This window comes from Cherax quadricarinatus, chromosome 41, assembly GCF_038502225.1.
Source record: "Cherax quadricarinatus isolate ZL_2023a chromosome 41, ASM3850222v1, whole genome shotgun sequence".
Classification (NCBI taxonomy): Eukaryota; Metazoa; Arthropoda; class Malacostraca; order Decapoda; family Parastacidae; genus Cherax; species Cherax quadricarinatus.
Genome location: NC_091332.1, coordinates 20531332 through 20553569, shown reverse-complemented (window position 1 = coordinate 20553569; position 22238 = coordinate 20531332). Strand labels below are relative to the sequence as shown.

The 22238-nt window shown below is 42.5% G+C and overlaps 1 protein-coding gene across 1 annotated transcript in view; it reads left to right on the top strand.

Annotated features, from left to right (window-relative positions):
• Nucleotides 1-15738, top strand: part of LOC128695921 (zwei Ig domain protein zig-8) — a 77678-nt gene extending 61940 nt beyond the window's left edge. Inside the window, exons 6-7 of the mRNA XM_070093057.1 lie at nucleotides 10441-10666; nucleotides 13158-15738. Of these exons, the coding sequence (XP_069949158.1) occupies nucleotides 10441-10666; nucleotides 13158-13267 (336 nt within the window). The 3' untranslated portion in view covers nucleotides 13268-15738. The remainder of the gene's footprint in view (nucleotides 1-10440; nucleotides 10667-13157) is intronic.
• Nucleotides 15739-22238: the final 6500 nt, after the last annotated feature.

The window sequence follows — 22238 nt, the reverse complement described above, 5'->3', positions numbered from 1 at the left end:
CACGGTAGACACGCGGTACTAAACACTGTGGTACTAAGCACGGCAGACACGCGGTACTAAACACTGTGGTACTGAGCACGGTAGACACGCGGTACTAAACACTGTGGTGCTGAGCACGGCAGACACGCGGTACTAAACACTGGTACTGAGCACGGTAGACACGCGGTACTAAACACAGTGGTGCTGAGCACGGCAGACACGCGGTACTAAACACTGTGGTACTGAGCACGGCAGGCACGCGGTACTAAACACTGTGGTGCTGAGCACGGCAGACACGCGGTACTAAACACTGTGGTGCTGAGCACGGCAGACACGCGGTACTAAACACTGTGGTGCTGAGCACGGCAGACACGCGGTACTAAACACTGTGGTACTGAGCACGGCAGACACGCGGTACTAAACACTGTGGTACTGAGCACGGCAGACACGCAGTACCTAACACTGTGGTACTGAGCACGGTAGACACGCAGTGCTAAACACTGTGGTACTGAGCACGGTAGACACGCAGTGCTAAACACTGTGGTACTGAGCACGGCAGACACGCAGTACTTAACACTGTGGTACTGAGCACGGTAGACACGCAGTACTTAACACTGTGGTACTGAGCACGGTAGACACGCAGTGCTAAACACTGTGGTACTGAGCACGGTAGACACGCAGTGCTAAACACTGTGGTACTGAGCACGGTAGACACGCAGTGCTAAACACTGTGGTACTGAGCACGGTAGACACGCAGTGCTAAACACTGTGGTACTGAGCACGGCAGACACGCAGTGCTAAACACTGTGGTACTGAGCACGGCAGACACGCAGTGCTAAACACTGTGGTACTGAGCACGGTAGACACGCAGTGCTAAACACTGTGGTACTGAGCACGGTAGACACGCAGTGCTAAACACTGTGGTACTGAGCACGGCAGACACGCAGTGCTAAACACTGTGGTGCTGAGCACGGCAGACACGCAGTGCTAAACACTGTGGTGCTGAGCACGGCAGACACGCAGTGCTAAACACTGTGGTGCTGAGCACGGCAGACACGCAGTGCTAAACACTGTGGTGCTGAGCACGGCAGACACGCAGTGCTAAACACTGTAGTGCTGAGCACGGCAGACACGCAGTGCTAAACACTGTGGTGCTGAGCACGGTAGACACGCAGTGCTAAACACTGTGGTACTGAGCACGGTAGACACGCAGTGCTAAACACTGTGGTACTGAGCACGGCAGACACGCAGTGCTAAACACTGTGGTGCTGAGCACGGCAGACACGCAGTGCTAAACACTGTGGTGCTGAGCACGGCAGACACGCAGTGCTAAACACTGTGGTGCTGAGCACGGCAGACACGCAGTGCTAAACACTGTGGTGCTGAGCACGGCAGACACGCGGTGCTAAACACTGTGGTGCTGAGCACGGCAGACACGCAGTGCTAAACACTGTGGTGCTGAGCACGGCAGACACGCAGTGCTAAACACTGTGGTGCTGAGCACGGCAGACACGCAGTGCTAAACACTGTGGTACTGAGCACGGCAGACACGCAGTGCTAAACACTGTGGTGCTGAGCACGGCAGACACGCGGTACTAAACACTGTGGTACTGAGCACGGTAGACACGCAGTGCTAAACACTGTGGTGCTGAGCACGGCAGACACGCAGTACTAAACACTGTGGTACTGAGCACGGCAGACACGCGGTGCTAAACACTGTGGTACTGAGCACGGCAGACACGCGGTACTAAACACTGTGGTACTGAGCACGGCAGACACGCAGTGCTAAACACTGTGGTGCTGAGCACGGCAGACACGCAGTACTAAACACTGTGGTGCTGAGCACGGTAGACACGCAGTGCTAAACACTGTGGTGCTGAGCACGGCAGACACGCAGTGCTAAACACTGTGGTGCTGAGCACGGCAGACACGCGGTACTAAACACTGTGGTACTGAGCACGGCAGACACGCAGTGCTAAACACTGTGGTGCTGAGCACGGCAGACACGCAGTACTAAACACTGTGGTACTGAGCACGGTAGACACGGAGTGCTAAACACTGTGGTGCTGAGCACGGCAGACACGCAGTACTAAACACTGTGGTACTGAGCACGGTAGACACGCGGTACTAAACACTGTGGTGCTGAGCACGGCAGACACGCGGTACTAAACACTGTGGTACTGAGCACGGCAGACACGCGGTACTAAACACTGTGGTACTGAGCACGGCAGACACGCGGTACTAAACACTGTAGTACTGAGCACGGCAGACACGCGGTACTAAACACTGTGGTGCTGAGCACGGCAGACACGCGGTACTAAACACTGTGGTACTGAGCACGGCAGACACGCGGTACTAAACACTGTGGTGCTGAGCACGGCAGACGCGGTACTAAACACTGTGGTGCTGAGCACGGCAGACACGCGGTACTAAACACTGTGGTGCTGAGCACGGCAGACACGCGGTACTAAACACTGTGGTGCTGAGCACGGTAGACACGCAGTGCTGAACACTGTGGTGCTGAGCACGGCAGACACGCGGTACTAAACACTGTGGTGCTGAGCACGGTAGACACGCGGTACTAAACACTGTGGTGCTGAGCACGGCAGACACGCGGTACTAAACATTGTGGTACTGAGCACGGCAGACACGCGGTACTAAACACTGTGGTGCTGAGCACGGTAGACACGCGGTACTAAACACTGTGGTGCTCAGCACGGCAGACACGCGGTACTAAACACTGTTGTGCTGAGCACGGTAGACACGCGGTACTAAACACTGTGGTACTGAGCACGGCAGACACGCGGTACTAAACACTGTGGTACTGAGCACGGCAGACACGCGGTACTAAACTCTGTGGTACTGAGCACGGTAGACACGCGGTACTAAACACTGTGGTACTGAGCACGGCAGACACGCGGTACTAAACACTGTGGTACTGAGCACGGCAGACACACAGTACTAAACACTGTGGTACTGAGCACGGCAGACACGCGGTACTAAACACTGTGGTGCTGAGCACGGCAGACACACAGTACTAAACACTGTGGTACTGAGCACGGCAGACACGCGGTACTAAACACTGTGGTACTGAGCACGGCAGACACGCGGTACTAAACACTGTGGTACTGAGCACGGCAGACACGCGGTACTAAACACTGTGGTACTGAGCACGGCAGACACGCGGTACTAAACACTGTGGTGCTGAGCACGGCAGACACGCGGTACTAAACACTGTGGTGCTGAGCACGGCAGACACGCGGTACTAAACACTGTGGTACTGAGCACGGCAGACACGCGGTACTAAACACTGTGGTACTGAGCACGGCAGACACGCGGTACTAAACACTGTGGTACTGAGCACGGCAGACACGCGGTACTAAACACTGTGGTACTGAGCACGGCAGACACGCGGTACTAAACACTGTGGTACTGAGCACGGCAGACACGCGGTACTAAACACTGTGGTGCTGAGCACGGCAGACACACAGTACTAAACACTGTGGTACTGAGCACGGCAGACACGCGGTACTAAACACTCTGGTACTGAGCACGGCAGACACGCGGTACTAAACACTGTGGTACTGAGCACGGCAGACACGCGGTACTAAACACTGTGGTACTGAGCACGGCAGACACGCGGTACTAAACACTGTGGTGCTGAGCACGGCAGACACGCGGTACTAAACACTGTGGTACTGAGCACGGCAGACACGCGGTACTAAACACTGTGGTACTGAGCACGGCAGACACGCGGTACTAAACACTGTGGTACTGAGCACGGCAGACACGCGGTACTAAACACTGTGGTACTGAGCACGGCAGACACGCAGTACTAAACACTGTGGTACTGAGCACGGTAGACACGCAGTACTAAACACTGTGGTACTGAGCACGGTAGACACGCGGTACTAAACACTGTGGTACTGAGCACGGTAGACACGCAGTACTAAACACTGTGGTACTGAGCACGGTAGACACGCGGTACTAAACACTGTGGTACTGAGCACGACAGACACGCGGTACTAAACACTGTGGTACTGAGCACGGCAGACACGTGGTACTAAACACTGTGGTGCTGAGCACGGCAGACACGCGGTACTAAACACTGTGGTACTGAGCACGGCAGACACGCGGTACTAAACACTGTGGTACTGAGCACGGCAGACACGCGGTACTAAACACTGTGGTACTGAGCACGGCAGACACGCGGTACTAAACACTGTGGTACTGAGCACGGCAGACACGCGGTACTAAACACTGTGGTGCTGAGCACGGCAGACACGCGGTACTAAACACTGTGGTACTGAGCACGGCAGACACGCGGTACTAAACACTGTGGTACTGAGCACGGCAGGCACGCGGTACTAAACACTGTGGTGCTGAGCACGGCAGACACGCGGTACTAAATACTGTGGTACTGAGCACGGCAGACACGCGGTACTAAACACTGTGGTACTGAGCACGGCAGACACGCGGTACTAAACACTGTGGTACTGAGCACGGCAGACACGCGGTACTAAACACTGTGGTACTGAGCACGGCAGACACGCGGTACTAAACACTGTGGTACTGAGCACGGCAGACACGCGGTACTAAACACTGTGGTACTGAGCACGGCAGACACGCGGTACTAAACACTGTGGTACTGAGCACGGCAGACACGCGGTACTAAACACTGTGGTACTGAGCACGGCAGACACGCGGTACTAAACACTGTGGTACTGAGCACGGCAGACACGCGGTACTAAACACTGTGGTACTGAGCACGGCAGACACGCGGTACTAAACACTGTGGTGCTGAGCACGGCAGACACGCAGTTCTGTATGTTGTGTTGTTAAAACTTTCAAATGTACAAAATTAGCATTTTCGCTAGTTCTAAGAGCATGAAACTAGCAATATCGCTCGTTTCGAGAGCATGAAACCACTACTCGTTAGTTTTAAGAGCATTTTTTTTTTTGCGAGTTTCGAAACCATAAGACTAACAGTCTTGCGAGTTTCCAGCGTACGAAGCTTGCAGTCTCTCGTGTTTAAAGATGGCGGCGACCCAAATTTCGTGATATTGAACTCAATCAGCGACTGAAATAGAGTCCGACGATGCAAGGGATGTTTTTATATCACACGAAATTGCAAATGGAGTTTTTAATTGCCACTCCTATCCCCCATTTTCTCTCGCAATGACATATTGCAGGAGTCTGTATCTCAGAAAGTGAATCTGGCCAGAATGTGAATGGGGAATGAGTTAATGGGAATTTTATCTAATTAGGTTATAAGATGACTAGGGTATGGGGGGATTTTCTCATTCTTGCGATTTTGCATCCATGTAAATTCCCAAATTATTTAAAATAATTGAAATAAACACCAGTAACTTTTTCATTAGTTGTGAGGAGGTTCAAGCGCGAAAGTCAAAACACAAGCTAGTCTGTCTACCACTGCACCATTGGGGACTGCCACGAAGGATATATATGGGTCGTATTGTACAGATGTTGGTATGATCTAATACGTGACGATAAATTAGACTGCGGGCAAATGAAGGCTTGTTTGCAACTCTTCATTTAACAAAACATTAATTTATCCAATAATACCAAACAAATATTTTAATGTTACTAATAAATAAATGTTACTAAATGTCATCCATCGCTGTATATGCTGAAAAAAATTATTTGCATTATTATTATTATTATTATTATTATTATTATTATTATTATTATTATTATTATTATAATAATAACCCGTAGCTGGAGCTTTTGGTCATCTGACCGAGGCCTTCCGCTGGCTTACCGGTCCATCCATATAAAAATTCTGGTTGAAGGTGGTGTCCGTCGTCAGCTGCGTCCGGGTCGCACAATGTCTGTCCAGGAGCCGCGTCATCTCCTGTACCTTTCACTTTTTACAGGTGGAGGAAGAGACGTAAGACATCGTTAATCTTCATTACAACGACGTTCCGCTGGAGGGAAGCTTCATCAAGTTATGCCTTGACGAAGTTATGACTTGACGAAGTTATGACTTAATGAAGTCGTAAATTGATGAAGTCGTAACATGATAAAGTCGTAACATGATAAAGTCGTAACATGATAAGTCGTAACTTGATAGTCTTAACTGATAAAGTCGTAACTTGATAAAATCTTGATCAAGTTTCCATCGTAGGAACATGGTTTTAGGTTTACGTTATTTCATGTACCTCTTCATACATGTATCATCTCGCTGCCTCTGCGTACACTTGTTAGTTCGCTGCCTCTGCATACACTTGTTAGTTCGCTGCCTCTGCGTACACTTGTTAGTTCGCTGCCTCTGCATACACTTGTTAGTTCGCTGCCTCTGCGTACACTTGTTAGTTCGCTGCCTCTGCATACACTTGTTAGTTCGCTGCCTTTTCATACAGTGTCATTCTGCCTCGTCCATCTGGTTTTTTAATATGTCCGACATCTACTTACAAAAGAAATCATCATGTGAGCATCAGAAAACTAATGATCCTTAGACCGTTCATCTCCCTCTTACACCGCAAATTATGAGACAGGATTGTGGCCAAGCTTACGTATTTTCAACTGATAGCCAACTGCCAACAGCCTGACTGATCAGAGACGGCGCCGCAGTTTGTGGATGGAGGATAGAGCACCTGGCACTTCTTGCACTGACTCTCATGGGTTTGGCGCTTCACGAGAGACTATCAGCAACAAACTTGGCTTGCCTGACTTGCTTAATTTAGGATTTTCCGTCCGTAGCATCTTTGCCAAGGCGACATTTGGGTTCGACTTAATTTTAAACCATCGGAATTGCTATTATTACTATTGTTTTTATTTATTATTATTATTATTATTATTATTATTATTATTATTATTATTATTAGTAGTAGTAGTAGTAGCATTTTTATTAATTATCTTCCGGAAGCTTTAAACCATCAGATGTCATACAATAACTGGGGTACAGAAAGCAATTGAGTTTAAATATCCAGGGCAAGAGTATTTCACCAACTGTGTAGGCCTTTATCAAGTCATTTCAATATATATATATATATATATATATATATATATATATATATATATATATATATATATATTCTTTCAACACACTGGCTGTATCCCACCGAGGCGGGGTGGCTCAAAAGGAAAAACGAAAGTTTCTCCTTTTACATTTAGTAATATATACAGGAGAAGGGGTTACTAGCCCCTTGCTCCCGGCATTTTAGTCGCCTCTTACAACACGCATGACTTACGGAGGAAAAATTCTGTTCCACTTCCCCATGGAGGTAAGAGGAAATAAACAAGAACAAGAAAGAAAATAGAAGAAAACCCAAAGGGGTGTGTATATATATATATATATGCTTGTACATGTATGTGTAGTGTGACCTAAGTGCAAGTAGAAGTAGCAAGACATACCTGAAATTTTGTATGTGTATGAGACAGAAAAAAAAGACACCAGCAATCCTACCATCATGTAAAACAATTACAGGCTTCAGTTTTACACTCACTTGGCAGGACGGTAGTACCTCCCAGGGCGGTTGCTGTCTACCAACCTACTACCTTTAATATATATATATATATATATATATATATATATATATATATATATATATATAATGTCGTGCCGAATATGTAAAACTGATCATTTAGCAAGAACTCATTTAAAATTAAGTCCTTTCTAAAATTTTCTCTTATGCGTTTAAAGATATATTTTTTTCATTAATGTTAATGTAAAAAATTTTAATTTTGCACCAAAAGAATCTTAGAAAACTTACCTAACCTTATTATAACAAGAACAATTTATTTTAGCCTAACCCAACTAAATATATTTTAGATTTGTTTACAATAATTTAATACTAAACAAACACAGTTAAATATATTTTTTTCGTTAGGTTCAGAATGATTTTGGCGAAATTATTGCATACACAAATTTTCGCTTGTCCTATATGGCAAGATGAGCGTTGCTATTTAAGCCAAGATCGCAAGTTATGCCTATTCGGCACGACACATATACATATATATATATATATATATATATATATATATATATATATATATATATATATATATATATATATATATAGTGTTCGTACGGGAATGCGCTTAATAAAAGTGCTATTGTAAGCTTTGTGGCCGAGCGTTATGCCCGCTGTACCCACAAACCACCAAGTTCACGTCCATTCTTTCGTTATTCATAGACAGTCATTCATTATGACTTACCTAAAGTTCATTGATTATATGAAATGAGGTATTAAACACGAACAAAAATCGGAAATACAGGTAAGAAAGTTCATTAACTGTTTCTGCCTGAGAGACCTAATTAGAGCCTAAATATATTTAGGCTCTAATTAGGTGTAAAATTGATCACTGCTTCCTATATTTTACTCCGATGAATCAAGAGGAGAGTGCGGAAGGGGTCATCAGTTCCTCTTTGAATGTGAAATGAATTGCTGTCAAATCTGATATAACTGGGAAAGATTATTTAGTACGTCAGTTACTGTTCTATTTACGTGAAGAGCTAAATCCGTGTGGGTCATCTAGTACAAGGAGTGCTGCAGGCTAGAGATATATCGGTTGTGAAAATTTAGATATCCGTGGATGTGGATGTGTATGAGGATGTCTTACTTATTTTTCGGATGTAAGAAATTGTGCGGATTTTCCGCGGATTCGGATGCGGATGCATATGCGGATATCTCTTTGCAGTAAAATGCGGATATGGATGCGTATGCAGATGTAAGAAATTGTGTGGTGTTTCGCGGATGCGGATACCCGATACATCTCTAGGCTGATGATGATAGGACCTGGGGAAGACAGAACAATTCTTGGTCGTGAGAACGTTTCTTGCTCTGGGTAGAGCTTTATCACAACCTGATAAAGCTCTACATGGAGGGAAACATTGTCCCAATATAAGCTTGTTCTAGAACGTGTTTATCTTTTTCATTATTGGTTGGTTAATTAGGTTGTAAAGCCTATTGGGTACACGAGTGTCAAGACCGCACGTAACCTGTTAACCACCAGTCAAGAATATGTACTTTAATCCCTGAAATAGGGTTAGCAATAAACTCTCACTGAGAGTATACCTCACTGATATATCACTCACTGAGAGATATACACCTCTCAGTGTATATACCCTTCATGTGTGCTTCATTACTGGAAGGAAGATGCCAATGTATGCTGAAGAATATACGCGATCACCCGGTTTGCCCTTCTCCTGTGTCCTGGTTTTTCTATTTAAAGTCTCACGCCTCAGGATCGAGATACGTTATTCAATAGGCAATTAACTAAGTGAATTGGCCTTTAGCTATAATGTGTTATCGCCGGAAATATCGTCAATGAATAGGCCATTTCCCGGAATTAGATATTCAAAGTAATGTTTCGAAGGAGGAGCGGGAGGAGCAGGAGGCTTTTAGATTATGTTTATGTTATGGCTTACAATGTCGGTTATCTGATATATATGTATATGTATATATATATATATATATATATATATATATATATATATATATATATATATATATATATATATATATATATATATATATATATATATATTTTTTTTTTTTTTTTTTTTTTTTTTTTTTTTTTTTTTTTTTTTTTTTTTTTTCAACAAGTCGGTCGTCTCCCACCGAGGCAGGGTGACCCAAAAAAGAAAGAAAATCCCCAAAAAGAAAATACTTTCATCATCATTCAACACTTTCACCACACTCACACATTATCACTGCTTTTGCAGAGGTGCTCAGAATACAACAGCTTAGAAGCATATACGTATAAAGATACACAACATATCCCTCCAAACTATATATATATATATATATATATATATATATATATATATATATATATATATATATATATATATAAATATATATATATATATATATAAATGGCGTAAGATTGGGTACAGGAAATTTCTTGTTGGCGAACAGGTATGAATTGAAAGAAAAAATGTTTTGCAGCTAGAATAAAATTGGAATTGAAGCTGAGAGTTTGGGTCTGTCCTGAGCCATTGCGATTTAAGGGTTGATTATAGTTCAGGAAGGATCGAAAAGTCGTCTAGTTTAATCTCCATTTCATGCGTTAGTAGTGAAATACTTCGCTCATGGTATTGTGAATTTTATTCTTCAAGAGTGCTTCACTTTACAGGACATAGGAAAGCTAACGAAGGTTCCTCCAATGTCTGCTTTGTATAAAGTGGAATGAAGTGGTAGTAGTAGTAGTAGTACTTCTGTTTCTACAACTACTACTACTATTTATACAACAATTAGTTTCTACTACTACTACTACTACTAGTATTTCTACTACTATTTCTACTACTACTATTATTGCCTCACTGTCGAACAACTTTTAAAAATCACAAACCCTCCTGCTTATCACTAAAATGAAAATAATTTAACAAAAATTCCATTACTTTACAGCCAGTATACCTAATCTCTAAGATTTTATTAAAAATTAAGAAATATGTGCTGAAACGTTATTGCACGTTTCGACCTTCACCTACAGGGACCAACGCCGCCGCAGTACGTATTGTGGTACCACAACGACCAGCTGCTCAACTACGTGCGCGACCGACCCGAGGTGTCGATCAGCATGGAGATGAGAGGCAAGGGTGTCGCTACTCCTGTCAGCCGCCTTCACGTGAACGCCGCCAGCGACCAACACTCCGGCAACTACACCTGCACTGCCCCCAATACCCGCCCAGCCTCCACCATGGTCTTCGTCACTGAAGGTAAACTGGTAGTAATTATAATATTAACGTATAAGTACTGAGGTCGTGTGGATGATCCAGCGCATCCGAAAGATGTGGACGAAGTCACAAATGAATAACTAAAAGTACATAAATAACCTTGTACATAGGACAGAAGAGCTTACGAAGACGTTACGGTCCGACTTGTACAATTTACAGTGTGACCTTGTAAATGGTCCAAGCCGGACCGAAATGTCCTCGTAAGGTACTTTCTCTCCTATGCTCGAGTAATTAACGCTTATCAGTGATGAATAATAGCCCACCTGAAGGCAGAAAATTATTTTTCTAAGTCTCTGTCTCCAGATAATCTTGTTCAGGTAGCTTGTGTCTTTGCCCGTAGACTTGACTGGACTAGAAGGAATCACAGGTAAGAACCCACTAGGGGTGAGGGGAAAAATGGGGGTTGTCCTTTTATCTATCGGCGTTATGTTCTTCCAGTGGGTAGTGGAGGCTCGATCCAACGCCCGCGAATGGTGAGAAAGCCTCACTACCCTAGCAGCTAGACTTCCCCACCAGATGAAGCAGAGGTCATGTCATAATCTCCAGTTATACTATCATGAGTCAGTGTCTTCCTCACGCATTGTTTATCTACTTCGTCACTAAGCATTCCCTTCGTCTAGTTAGAAAATAAGCCAAAAACGTGTTCCTTTAGAGTTTTAGGTTAAATTAGTTAAGATTTGTCAGGAAAGAGGACAAATTTTGACGCTGGTGTTAATCTTATAATTTGGAGCTATTGATCCTCTGACTAAGACCTTCCCCTGGCTTACTAACTCACCCCTTTGAAAATATATACAGTGGACCCCCGGTTAACGATATTTTTTTCACTCCAGTAGTATGTTCAGGTGCCAGTACTGACCGAATTTGTTCCCATAAGGAATATTGTGAAGTAGATTAGTCCATTTCAGACCCCCAAACATACACGTACAAACGCACTTACATAAATACACTTACATAATTGGTCGCATTCGGATGTGATCGTTATGCGGGGGTCCACTGTATTTGATGAATATGTATCTCTTGGGTTTAGAGTTTAAGTTTAAAAAAAAAATAGAGATTTCTCAAAAACACACAAATTTGCATGTCCACTTATATCATGATAAAAAATACATAGGTGAAATTTTGGCTTGATGAATTGTGTGTATGCGCTGGCTTATTTGTAGTTACGGGGGTTGAGTCTCGGCTCCTGGACCACGTCTCTTGACTACACAAGATTGGCTTCACTAATTTCTTGCCTTATGATCTCTGTATTGTCTAAAATTTATGTCTGGTGTTGTTTTCCACCACTTGTTGTACTAAGTCACTCCACATGTTGTACTAAGTCACTCCACTTGTTGCACTAAGTCACTCCACTTGTTGTACTAAGTCACTCCACTTGTTGTACTAAGTCACTCCACTTGTTGTACTAAGTCACTCCACTTGTTGTACTAAGTCACTCCACTTGTTGTACTAAGTCACTCCACTTGTTGTACTAAGTCACTCCACTTGTTGCACTAAGTCACTCCACTTGTTGCACTAAGTCACTCCACTTGTTGTACTAAGTCACTCCACTTGTTGTACTAAGTCACTCCACTTGTTGCACTAAGTCACTCCACTTGTTGTACTAAGTCACTCCACTTGTTGCACTAAGTCACTCCACTTGTTGTACGAAGTCACTCCACTTGTTGTACTAAGTCACTCCACTTGTTGCACTAAGTCACTCCACTTGTTGTACTAAGTCACTCCACTTGTTGCACTAAGTCACTCCACTTGTTGTACTAAGTCACTCCACTTGTTGCACTAAGTCACTCCACTTGTTGCACTAAGTCACTCCACTTGTACTAAGTCACTCCACTTGTTGTACTAAGTCACTCCACTTGTTGCACTAAGTCACTCCACTTGTTCCTCCAAGTCACTCCACTTGTTCCTCCAAGTCACTCCACTTGTTCCTCCAAGTCACTCCACTTGTTCCTCCAAGTCACTCCACTTGTTCCTCCAAGTCACTCCACTTGTTCCTCCAAGTCACTCCACTTGTTGCACTAAGTCACTCCACTTGTTGCTCCAAGTCAGTCCACTTTCTAATGACTTTTAAACACTTCCTTACTATGGCTCATCTGCAAGAGTAGATGTCTCTTTTTTTTTACGCTGAATAACCCACACGGGTTTAGCGCTTCATGCAAATATTAATAGATAATTTTAACATTTTTTGTCACCTTGTTCCCTATCCTCGCTTTTCAAACGCACGCACTTACGTACGTGCGTGGGCAGTGTGTGTGTGTGTGTGTGTGTGTGTGTGTGTGTGTGTGTGCGTGCGTGCTGTACATGTTCTTTGCTGCAGCAGACAGTCTACGTGTTGTACACAAATATGTAGTGAAGACTGGTGCAGTCCTTGCATCTTGCAGTGATGTAACCTGGTGTTCTTCCATCTTGCAGTGATGTAACTTAGTGTTCTTCCATCTTGCAGTGATGTAACGTGTTGTTTTTGGCTCGTCCACAGGTGACAAGACAGCGGCGGTACAACGGATAGACTCTGGCAGCGTGAGCATCCACCAGGCCACGCTGGCGCTCTGGTCGGCAGCGCTCACCTACGTGGTCGCCGTCAGATGAACCTCCGGGAGCCCTCACTGCTTTCCCCACCTCTTGTTAACCCACTTCTTTCTCCTCTTGCCCCTCCCCTTCCTCGTCCTCCCATCTTCCCAAGTCCCTTTTTCGCTCTTCGGCCGCTGCAAGGACTAGAGTGGGTTAAAAGAACCACTTGTGAATTCAGCTTCCCTTCAAACTGAACTGTTTCAGTTAGTTTTGTATAGATGGCCTAATGCCTGACTGGTATTACCAATGGGCATTTGGTACTGTTATATATAATGTATAGATAAAGCTTTAAGCGGTACCTCAAGCAGAACTTATTGGCTCCATCTGCTGACTTCGTGTGGTGCGCTGTGATAACCGTGTGGTGGTGACAAAGTATTTGATAAATACAAGAACATTAGCAATCGCTCACGTGTTTGGAAGAAAAAATGGCAGGTTTATGATTTGTAATCATTTGAAAGGTTGTGACTATAAATTTGGGTATATCACCTTATTTTCAAGAAATTTTCAGACTTGCAAAATAACAGTTGAGGTGGAGAAGGCGCTAGATAGCGCACAAAAGCACGGAGGGTTCCTAAGCGTATTCGTGTGTTGCACAAGACTAGAAAGAAGATAGTGATGAATGAACTATATATCTGCATACTGGTTTAGGCAATACAACAGCAAATGAAATGATTATATATCGGTCTCATAATGAGACCCTCTTTAGAAGACTGGGGCTCTCTCTAATAAACTGAGGCTCTCTTCAGGAGACGGAGGCCCTTTTCAGTAGATTAAGACCCTCTGCAGCAGACTGAGGCTCCCTGCAATAGAGGCCCTCTTCAGCTGACTGAGGCCTTTTATCAGCAAACTGAGGTTTTTTAAGCAGAAACTCCTCGTCAGCAGTTTTAGGCCTTTTTCAGAAGGCTGAGGCCCTTTTTTTAACAGACTAACGAACTCGACAGACTATTGAAGGCCTTATCGTGAGAATGAAACGAGCAACACTCATTTTAAATGCTGTTTTATTGTCTACTTGTGGGTTGATTTGTGCGACAAACAAACCCAGGATGCGAGTAGGCTTCTCTGGATGTTCACACAAGGAACCTTTCCCAAGACAATAAAGCAAAAAAATGGCTTGGGTTACCTGGCTTACGTGTCCTAGTGAAACCTTTGTGACGCCTAATTATCTTTCAAAATAGCGACTAAATAAAAGCAACAATATTATCAGGGGAACAGTTCACAACTAAGCTGGAACAAATCACAACTAAGCTGGAACAATTCACTACTAAGCTGGAGTGGCTTAGCGCTTCTTTTTGATTATAATAATAATAATACTAAGCTGGAACAATTCACTACTAAATTGAAATTTAAACAATTTCCAACTAAGGTGAAATAATTCATAATTAGGCTGAAACCATTAACAACCCACAACAGAAAACTTAAGACGTTTTCGACCGTCTTATAACTAACATGATAATAGTCCCGAACGAACCGAAACCTCACCAGAAATTTCCCATTAAAAATTATTATAGCGAAGAGCTATATACATACATTAAAAACACGAATATTCGATTAAAGTTTATTAGTGTAATCAAATACAAATATTGAAAAAATAGTTTTTTTACCAATGTTACAGTGATGGAAACTCAATTCTTGTGAGTGTCTCTGACAATATTGTAAACACCTACTCGGACACAGGAATCATTCTCGGTGTTTTACGAGAATAAACAGTGTGAGAGATGTTGCTTAGTATAATGTGTGGTAACCTATTCAGTGAATTCAGCCAGAAGTTGTGTAAGAATGCAGAGCAATAGTGGAAAAATAAGTGAGTATATATATGTTGCAAGGGAACAGTGGAACATGGAACGAGATTACATACGTTGCAACGTAACAGCGGAACAAGGAACGAGATTTTATAAATCACAAAGAAAAACAATTTACCAGACATTATTATTTACGTCGCAAGGTAAGAATGGAACAGTGGAGAAGAATTTGGTTATATGTGCAAAATTATATGGATTTAAATGGGCAGCCTTCTTAAGACAGCTGATCAAGTATTTCCATGCATAATTAGTGAAATGGACGTATTCAGCACCATTACTAACCGCTGGATGTGTCAACAACCGTTAAAATTCAGCACCTACTCGCGTGCCAATATACAGTGAGTGAGAGAGAGAGAGAGAGAGAGAGAGAGAGAGAGAGAGCCCGTGTGACTTTACCCTCTTTAATATGACGATGACATGAGTGTAATGAACACTTGTCGATGCTGAAGGACATCTCACATGTAGGCAAGAAGACAGCAGTGGAAATGAGACTATACTTCGACTCCCAACTGGAGTTCTCATCAACAGAAGCTGCTAATGAGGACTCCAGTTTATAGTCGATATACATAGCCTCATTTTCTGTTTTCTCGTCTACACGTGGGATACCCCTCTTCACTATATGTAATTTAACAATTAGGCAGACTGAAGCTGTATGTTTTCGTAAATTCTCAGGTAAATTGCCTGTTTACATCACATGTCTTGTGTTTTAAGTAGGTTTATCCTGACTGACTCGTTATTTTCGTTGAAAGCTGATAAAAAAAACATTGGTTTTAAGTGCTATAAGGAGTGTAACAAGTGTGTGTGTGTGTGTGTGTATCTGTATATATTTATAATGTATATTTTCAGTAATTAATTCATGTTATTTTACACCAACAATGCATACTAATCAGCCTTAATGAGGAGAAACTCCACTGTTAATGACATGCAATTGGAATCAAGTATGACCTGAATTGTGCGATAATCGCGTCAAAACTTCACACACACACACACACATATAAATTACCAAAATGCATGGGAGTTTCACTGAGGACATTTCATAAATCTAACACAGCAAACTTTTCGGAACTAACTTTCCATTACTCAGGCCGGATAGACTGACATTTATTCAACTCATGGTTGTCAACCGCGGCATTTTATCAACAATTCTCAGTTGCTCTCTCGTCACCAATTAGTCGAGAGTATTATAAGTTACATTTTAGTTATATATATCACTAGTAGGCAGACCCTTCAAGCTGGGATACCTTCAGGTTGGGATACCTTCAGGTTGGGATACCATCAAGTTGGGATACCTTCAAGCTGGGATACCTTCAAGGTGGAATACTTTCAAGCTGGGATACATTCAAGCTGGGATACCTTCAGGATGGGATGCACTCAAGCTGGGATACCTTCAAACTGGGATACCTTCAAGCTGGGATACCTTCAAGCTGGGATACCATCCAGCTAGAATACCTTCACGCTAGTGATATACCCCTTTACTCACACACTACCCTGCAGCGCTGTATGACCCTTACAGGTTTAGCGCCTGGTTGTGATTATGAGAAAGATAATTCAAGCTAGTGAAGGTCTTTTGATGCAAGGAATCCGAGATAACTTCCCGCAACACACACGAAATATGGTCCCCTCCCCCCTCACTCCCCACATTGACCTTCGCTTCGTGTTACATACAGTGATGATAATCGAGCAGTCACAACTGCGGTGGGAGGATTGATGTCTGAAGGAAGTATAACAGTTTTGTGCAGCAACATTTGAGTTTAATCCCCAGGGTCACTGTCTAGGTTATACAGTACGTGGGTGATATCTTTCACGTCATACGTCGCTTGGATGGTCATACGTCGCTTGGATGGTCATACGTCGTTTGGATGATCACCCATGTGGCATATGACACATGGGTGATGATTCTCTTTTACACATCAATTTTACAGGCTGGGAGCTGTTATCCTGCCTCAGTCCTATCTGAGATTCACTACCACCCCCTCCAGGACGCCACCCACAACAATCAAGTAATATCCAGGTACCTACTTACTGCTAGGTGAACAGGGACAACAGGTTTAAATAAAGCCCAACATTTTTCCCCCATTTCGGGGGTCGAACCACGGACAGTCAGTATGGGGGTTGAGTGCGCTGCCAACCGAGCCACTGCTCTTCAGGTCATGCAGCACTTGAATGGTAACTATCCGGGCGAGATGGTAGACGAGGTCATCAACCAGGTGGTCTGGTCCAGGACTGGTACGCGGGGACGATGACCCCCCGACATCGACTAAAGGTAATCTTCAAGGTGTGTGTGTGTGTGTGTGTGTGTGTGTGTGTGTGTGTGTGTGTGTGTATGTATGTATGTATGTATGTATGTATGTATACTCGCACTTCATCTCAAGGATTGCTCCACCCATGAATCCTCGTTAATCACTATGCTTGAGTTTAAAGTCTTCAGTTGACAGTCCATCCATATTACTGACATCTGCCATTAATCTCTCAAGTCGCGTCACTACTGTCTGGCCTATGTTTTTCATCTTCAGTTTCGTCTCTACGCACAAAAAGTTGGAATGCTGAAGTTGATTGAACAGAAACCGGGTCGCGATTACTGTACTAAGGATAGACACTCCGATTCACCTCGAGTTGAATGACCCACACGGGTTTAGAGTTACAAAAAATATAACGCGAGAAAAGTACGTGTGAACTCTAATGGTTTTGGTACTTGTGTTCCCTTCCTGTTTTAGTACTCGTGTTCTCTTCATGTTTTAATACTTGTGTTCTCTTCCTATTTTAGTACCTGTATTCTCTTCCTGTTTTAGTACTTGTGTTCTCTTCATATTTTAATACTTGTGTTCTCTTCATGTATTAATACTTGTGTTCTCTTCCTGTTTTAATACGTGTGTTCTCTTCATGTTTTAATACTTGTGTTCTCTTCATGTTTTAATACTTGTGTTCTCTTCCTGTTTGAGTACTTCTGTTCTCTTCCTGTTTTAGTACTTCTGTTCACTTCTCATTTTAATGTTTTTTGTACTCTTGCAATTTTTGCACTGTTTATGCGATGGATTTTCGTGGTGGCCGACGAGTGTGGAAGAGCGAGGTTGAGGGAGGAAGGAGAACAATATTACCAACAAAGACCAGTGAAGGCACAACACCTGCCCATATTTTAAGGAATATCTGAACACCTTTACAAGTGACGTGTACTAAGTTACGTTGGGGGATCTAACGATTATGGATACAAGGGGCTTTTGTCACGTATGCGGACAAAAACACAAGTTGCCGAATAGGATTCGTGTGGAGCTTCATTAATTATAAAGCTCTACAGAGTGTATCGTTGCCACAAACGTTTGTTCTACAACGTGTGTCTTTATCTTCATTGTAACATTGTGTTATGTTACTGGTGGAGTAAAATGTCAAACAGTGTCAAAGTATTCATTATGTAAATAAATAAGTGGAAAATGCTGTATGAAACATATTTACTTAGAACAATGAACTACTGTCGATGTCACGTGAACTCTTCACTAACTAAAAAAAAAATCCGTTTCGTCTAACAAAAATATTTTGACGTGAGAAGAAAAGTTCAGCAAATGATGCATTAACATTCACAATACATTACTTAAACAATTTTTATGAACCTATGCACAATGTTTGATCCTCTAACGATGTTCCCATAGACTCATTTTGTATACAAAAAAAAAATTGCTACTCTCTCTCTTGTTGCTGGAGGGGATTCAAGGAACTTGGCATAGCCTCCAGTTCCTTAAATCGAATCTGAATGTCTCCTGGTTCCCAGGAGCTGCATGACCCCATTTGATTAATCTTTTCCCCTCGATTAAAATCAAATATTTGCAGAGAGACTGCGGCGACCAGTTGCCACTCTCATGGCTCCCATCTGGGATTCAATTCCCGGACGGGGAAGCGAGCTTCCATCGCTTCACACAATTACGCCTATTTAGTTATTTTAAATTACTGAATTGAGAAATTTAATATATATTATTGCCACGTACGCCAACATGGTTCTATCGCGTTGTTGGTGAGCCATGGCGTATATTAGTGATGTTTTAAGTTGGTGACCTTACTAGTGTGTGTCTGTTGGGAGGGGGGAGGTAAGGGTGTGTGGGAGCTATACTGATAATTGTGTGTGTGTGTGTGTGTGTGTGTGATGCTTGCAACTGTTGTGGCAAAGTTGTGGCGTGACTGTGTGCTCAGGCGTAAGTCCTACGAGGGAACAACGGTGAAGACATTTAGTGTGACGTTGGTACGGGGTGACAGTGTTACTGAGACAGTCTCAGCGTGTGACGGCTGAAGATAGTATTTCAACGGTTACATCCGTTGCCTTCTGTATCAAAAAGTAAAACAGTTTTATTAATGAGAATGACACTACTGTATCTATGTTCAGTGTAGTACCTGAAGTTCAGAAACATCTACATAACTTTTGTAGTGTCTATGTTGAGTTCTACGTTTATTGTAAACAGCTACAACCTACATACAGTGGAGTTATAGATGTGTATGAGTTATACAGAGACTTATAATAAACATTTTTAAATATGTGTCACTTTATTACCTTCCGCCCCGCACTCAAGGCTTGGATGCCTGGAAGGAATTTTTTGATCCAAGGAGCAACTAGCGTTCTTCCCTTGGATTGGACCTGAATACTTCCCATTCCTCAGTTGCTGGAAAACCCCAGCAATTTCAGCTTTATATTTTAATAAAAATTTGATACCTTTCCATCTGTACAAGAATGGTATACAATACCGACAAGATGAAATTAAGACACATGTGCAACATCTGGGTATCTTTATTGTAGACGTTTCGCCATCCAGTGGCTTTATATTGTATTGATAAAGCCATTGGCGAAACGTCTACATTAAAGATACCCAGATGTTGCACATGTGTCTTAATTTACCTTTCCATCTGTTGACTCAATTAAAATTTCTAAGCAATATTACGAAAAAAATCTAAATTCTAAATCTAAAACTGAACATTACTCAGCCAAAATCACTCATCAAAACAAACATTTTCGAAAAATAAAACGGGAAGGTTTTGTTTGTTCTATAGAATTTTTTTTTTTACAAGTTTGAGTATTGTCAGAATGCTTTCATGATTTTGAAGGGCTCTTGATCCATGCAATTGTTGCTACCCTACACATTTGCATCAAACCAAAATATTTCCTATTCTCCAGGTGCTTTATGGCCCCTACGCATTTAGCTCTTCTCGTGAACACTATTTGTGGTGGTGCGGTCAGAGAAAAGTACTGTATACTGATCATTATATAATTCGAACCCTCAGTACCAAATGCTTCTTCAGGAGTGTCAGGGGCAACGAGTCGAGCTACATTCATTCACTCCCTAGAGGTGCAGGAGTTAGTAACGTTCTCTAGCAAATTGTCCATCAGTTAGGGCAGTCAGTTTGTCTGCATGACTGAAATTAGGGTAACATTATTGCATTTGTTGTTCTCGGTTATGTTAGATTAGTGAATAATAAAGATAATTTGCAGTTTTAAGGATCTTTAGACAACTTTTCGCCTGTATCACAGGTTTTTTTCAAGTCAACAGAGGAGACGTCAGATGCGAGATAAGACTGGCCTTGACGGTCAACTTAGTTTAGAAATTGTACTGCTAAGGGTTTGGCCAATTGGAACCTTTCCTAGCCTTACACGATATTCCTGAAAGTTGTAGTTAGGGTAGTTTCTAAGCCATTACTCTTAAAATTGTCTTCGTCTCATATAACTAGTTTGGCTTCGGGCCTTTTCATTAGATGGTCGAGCGAGTTTGTACTGAGAGGAAGCGCTGTTCAAGTCAACAGTCTTGGAGGCGCACTTGTGTTCATTCAAACGTGTTGTACGTCACTAGTGGTTTCTTCCAAGCATATATAACATTTCCATATGGGATTTCATACACATTACCACTCTCTTCTTGATAGCTGTTCTTGTTTCGTGTAAGAACTCGTATCGTGGACGAGGTGAAGACTGACACTGTTCATCTGGTTTAATACTTTTGATTATTTCCGCAACGAAATGATTGGGGTTTCTGGGTGTACTAAGAATTTTTTGCTGCTTCTGGAATTCTAAATAGAGAATGTAGGATAATGAACTTTCATGAATATATATTTGATAGTGTTATATTCTAGGAATTCAGAAGTGTAAACTCTGTAGGAACTTAGAAAAAAAAACTGATTAAAACACACCTAGGTTTGTTATTAGTTCACCAGCAGTGTATGAAGCTATTATTTTCAGATGGTTTGCAATAGCTTCACCCCTCAAGGAAGGTTCCTTGATGTTGGTGAGGGGCTCTTGATTTAGGGAATTGGATCTGTGCTCCAGTTCCCCGAATTAAGCCTGAATGCCTTCCACATCCCCCCCCCAGGCGCTGTATAATCCTCCGGGTTTAGCGCTTCCCCCTTGATTATAATAATAATAATTGCAATAGCTTCGAATCACTAGGAATTAATGTGTGTTAGAGGACATCAAGAAATGAGATCGGACTGTCCACCACATTTTCTAACTGAAATGTTAGTTCTTTGTAGTTTAGGTTGTAGCACATCAAGTTTAATGGGAGGTATGACCAGTAAGTCATGGATATATTTCATCCAAGTAACATCATTAGAAATAATAATAGAGATCTATTTCTATAAATTTTAATGAGGACATAGGTCACCACGGCACTAAATGATTGTTAGATCCGCGGTTGGGGTCAAAATGCTCCCCAGATTCAATTAATTTACTTTTAGTAAATACCTTTCAATGTAAAATAGTTGAAGTATATATAAAATATTCCTATTGGTAAAAAAAAAACAGTTTAAAAGATGGGGTGGTAGGGGAAGTGGAATATTCAAATGGCTTCAGGAAGAAATCCAAATATTCTTCCTTGAAGCCTTTTTATCCAAATTCAACTAAATGAAATCTTGATGCCTTAACGATAATTCAAATTTGTCGTTGATATCACCGTAGAGCACTGTACATAAATGGCCTATTCCACTGATGTGGTAAATAAGGGAACTGCTTCAAGGCTGACTAATTTCATGTTGGGAATACTGGTTTCTTTGAGGCATACGGGGCTAGTGCAATTTGAGAACACTCTACATGTTGGCAGGTTTCGGGGATGGTTGGGATCAAATAGGTTTTCTTGTTCTCTGCGCTTAAGATGTCTGCCTTTGAATAGGAACTTGTGTTAGGGTCATTAAGCAGGTCTAACACTTTCATAGTCTGATGACTCCGCCTTCTA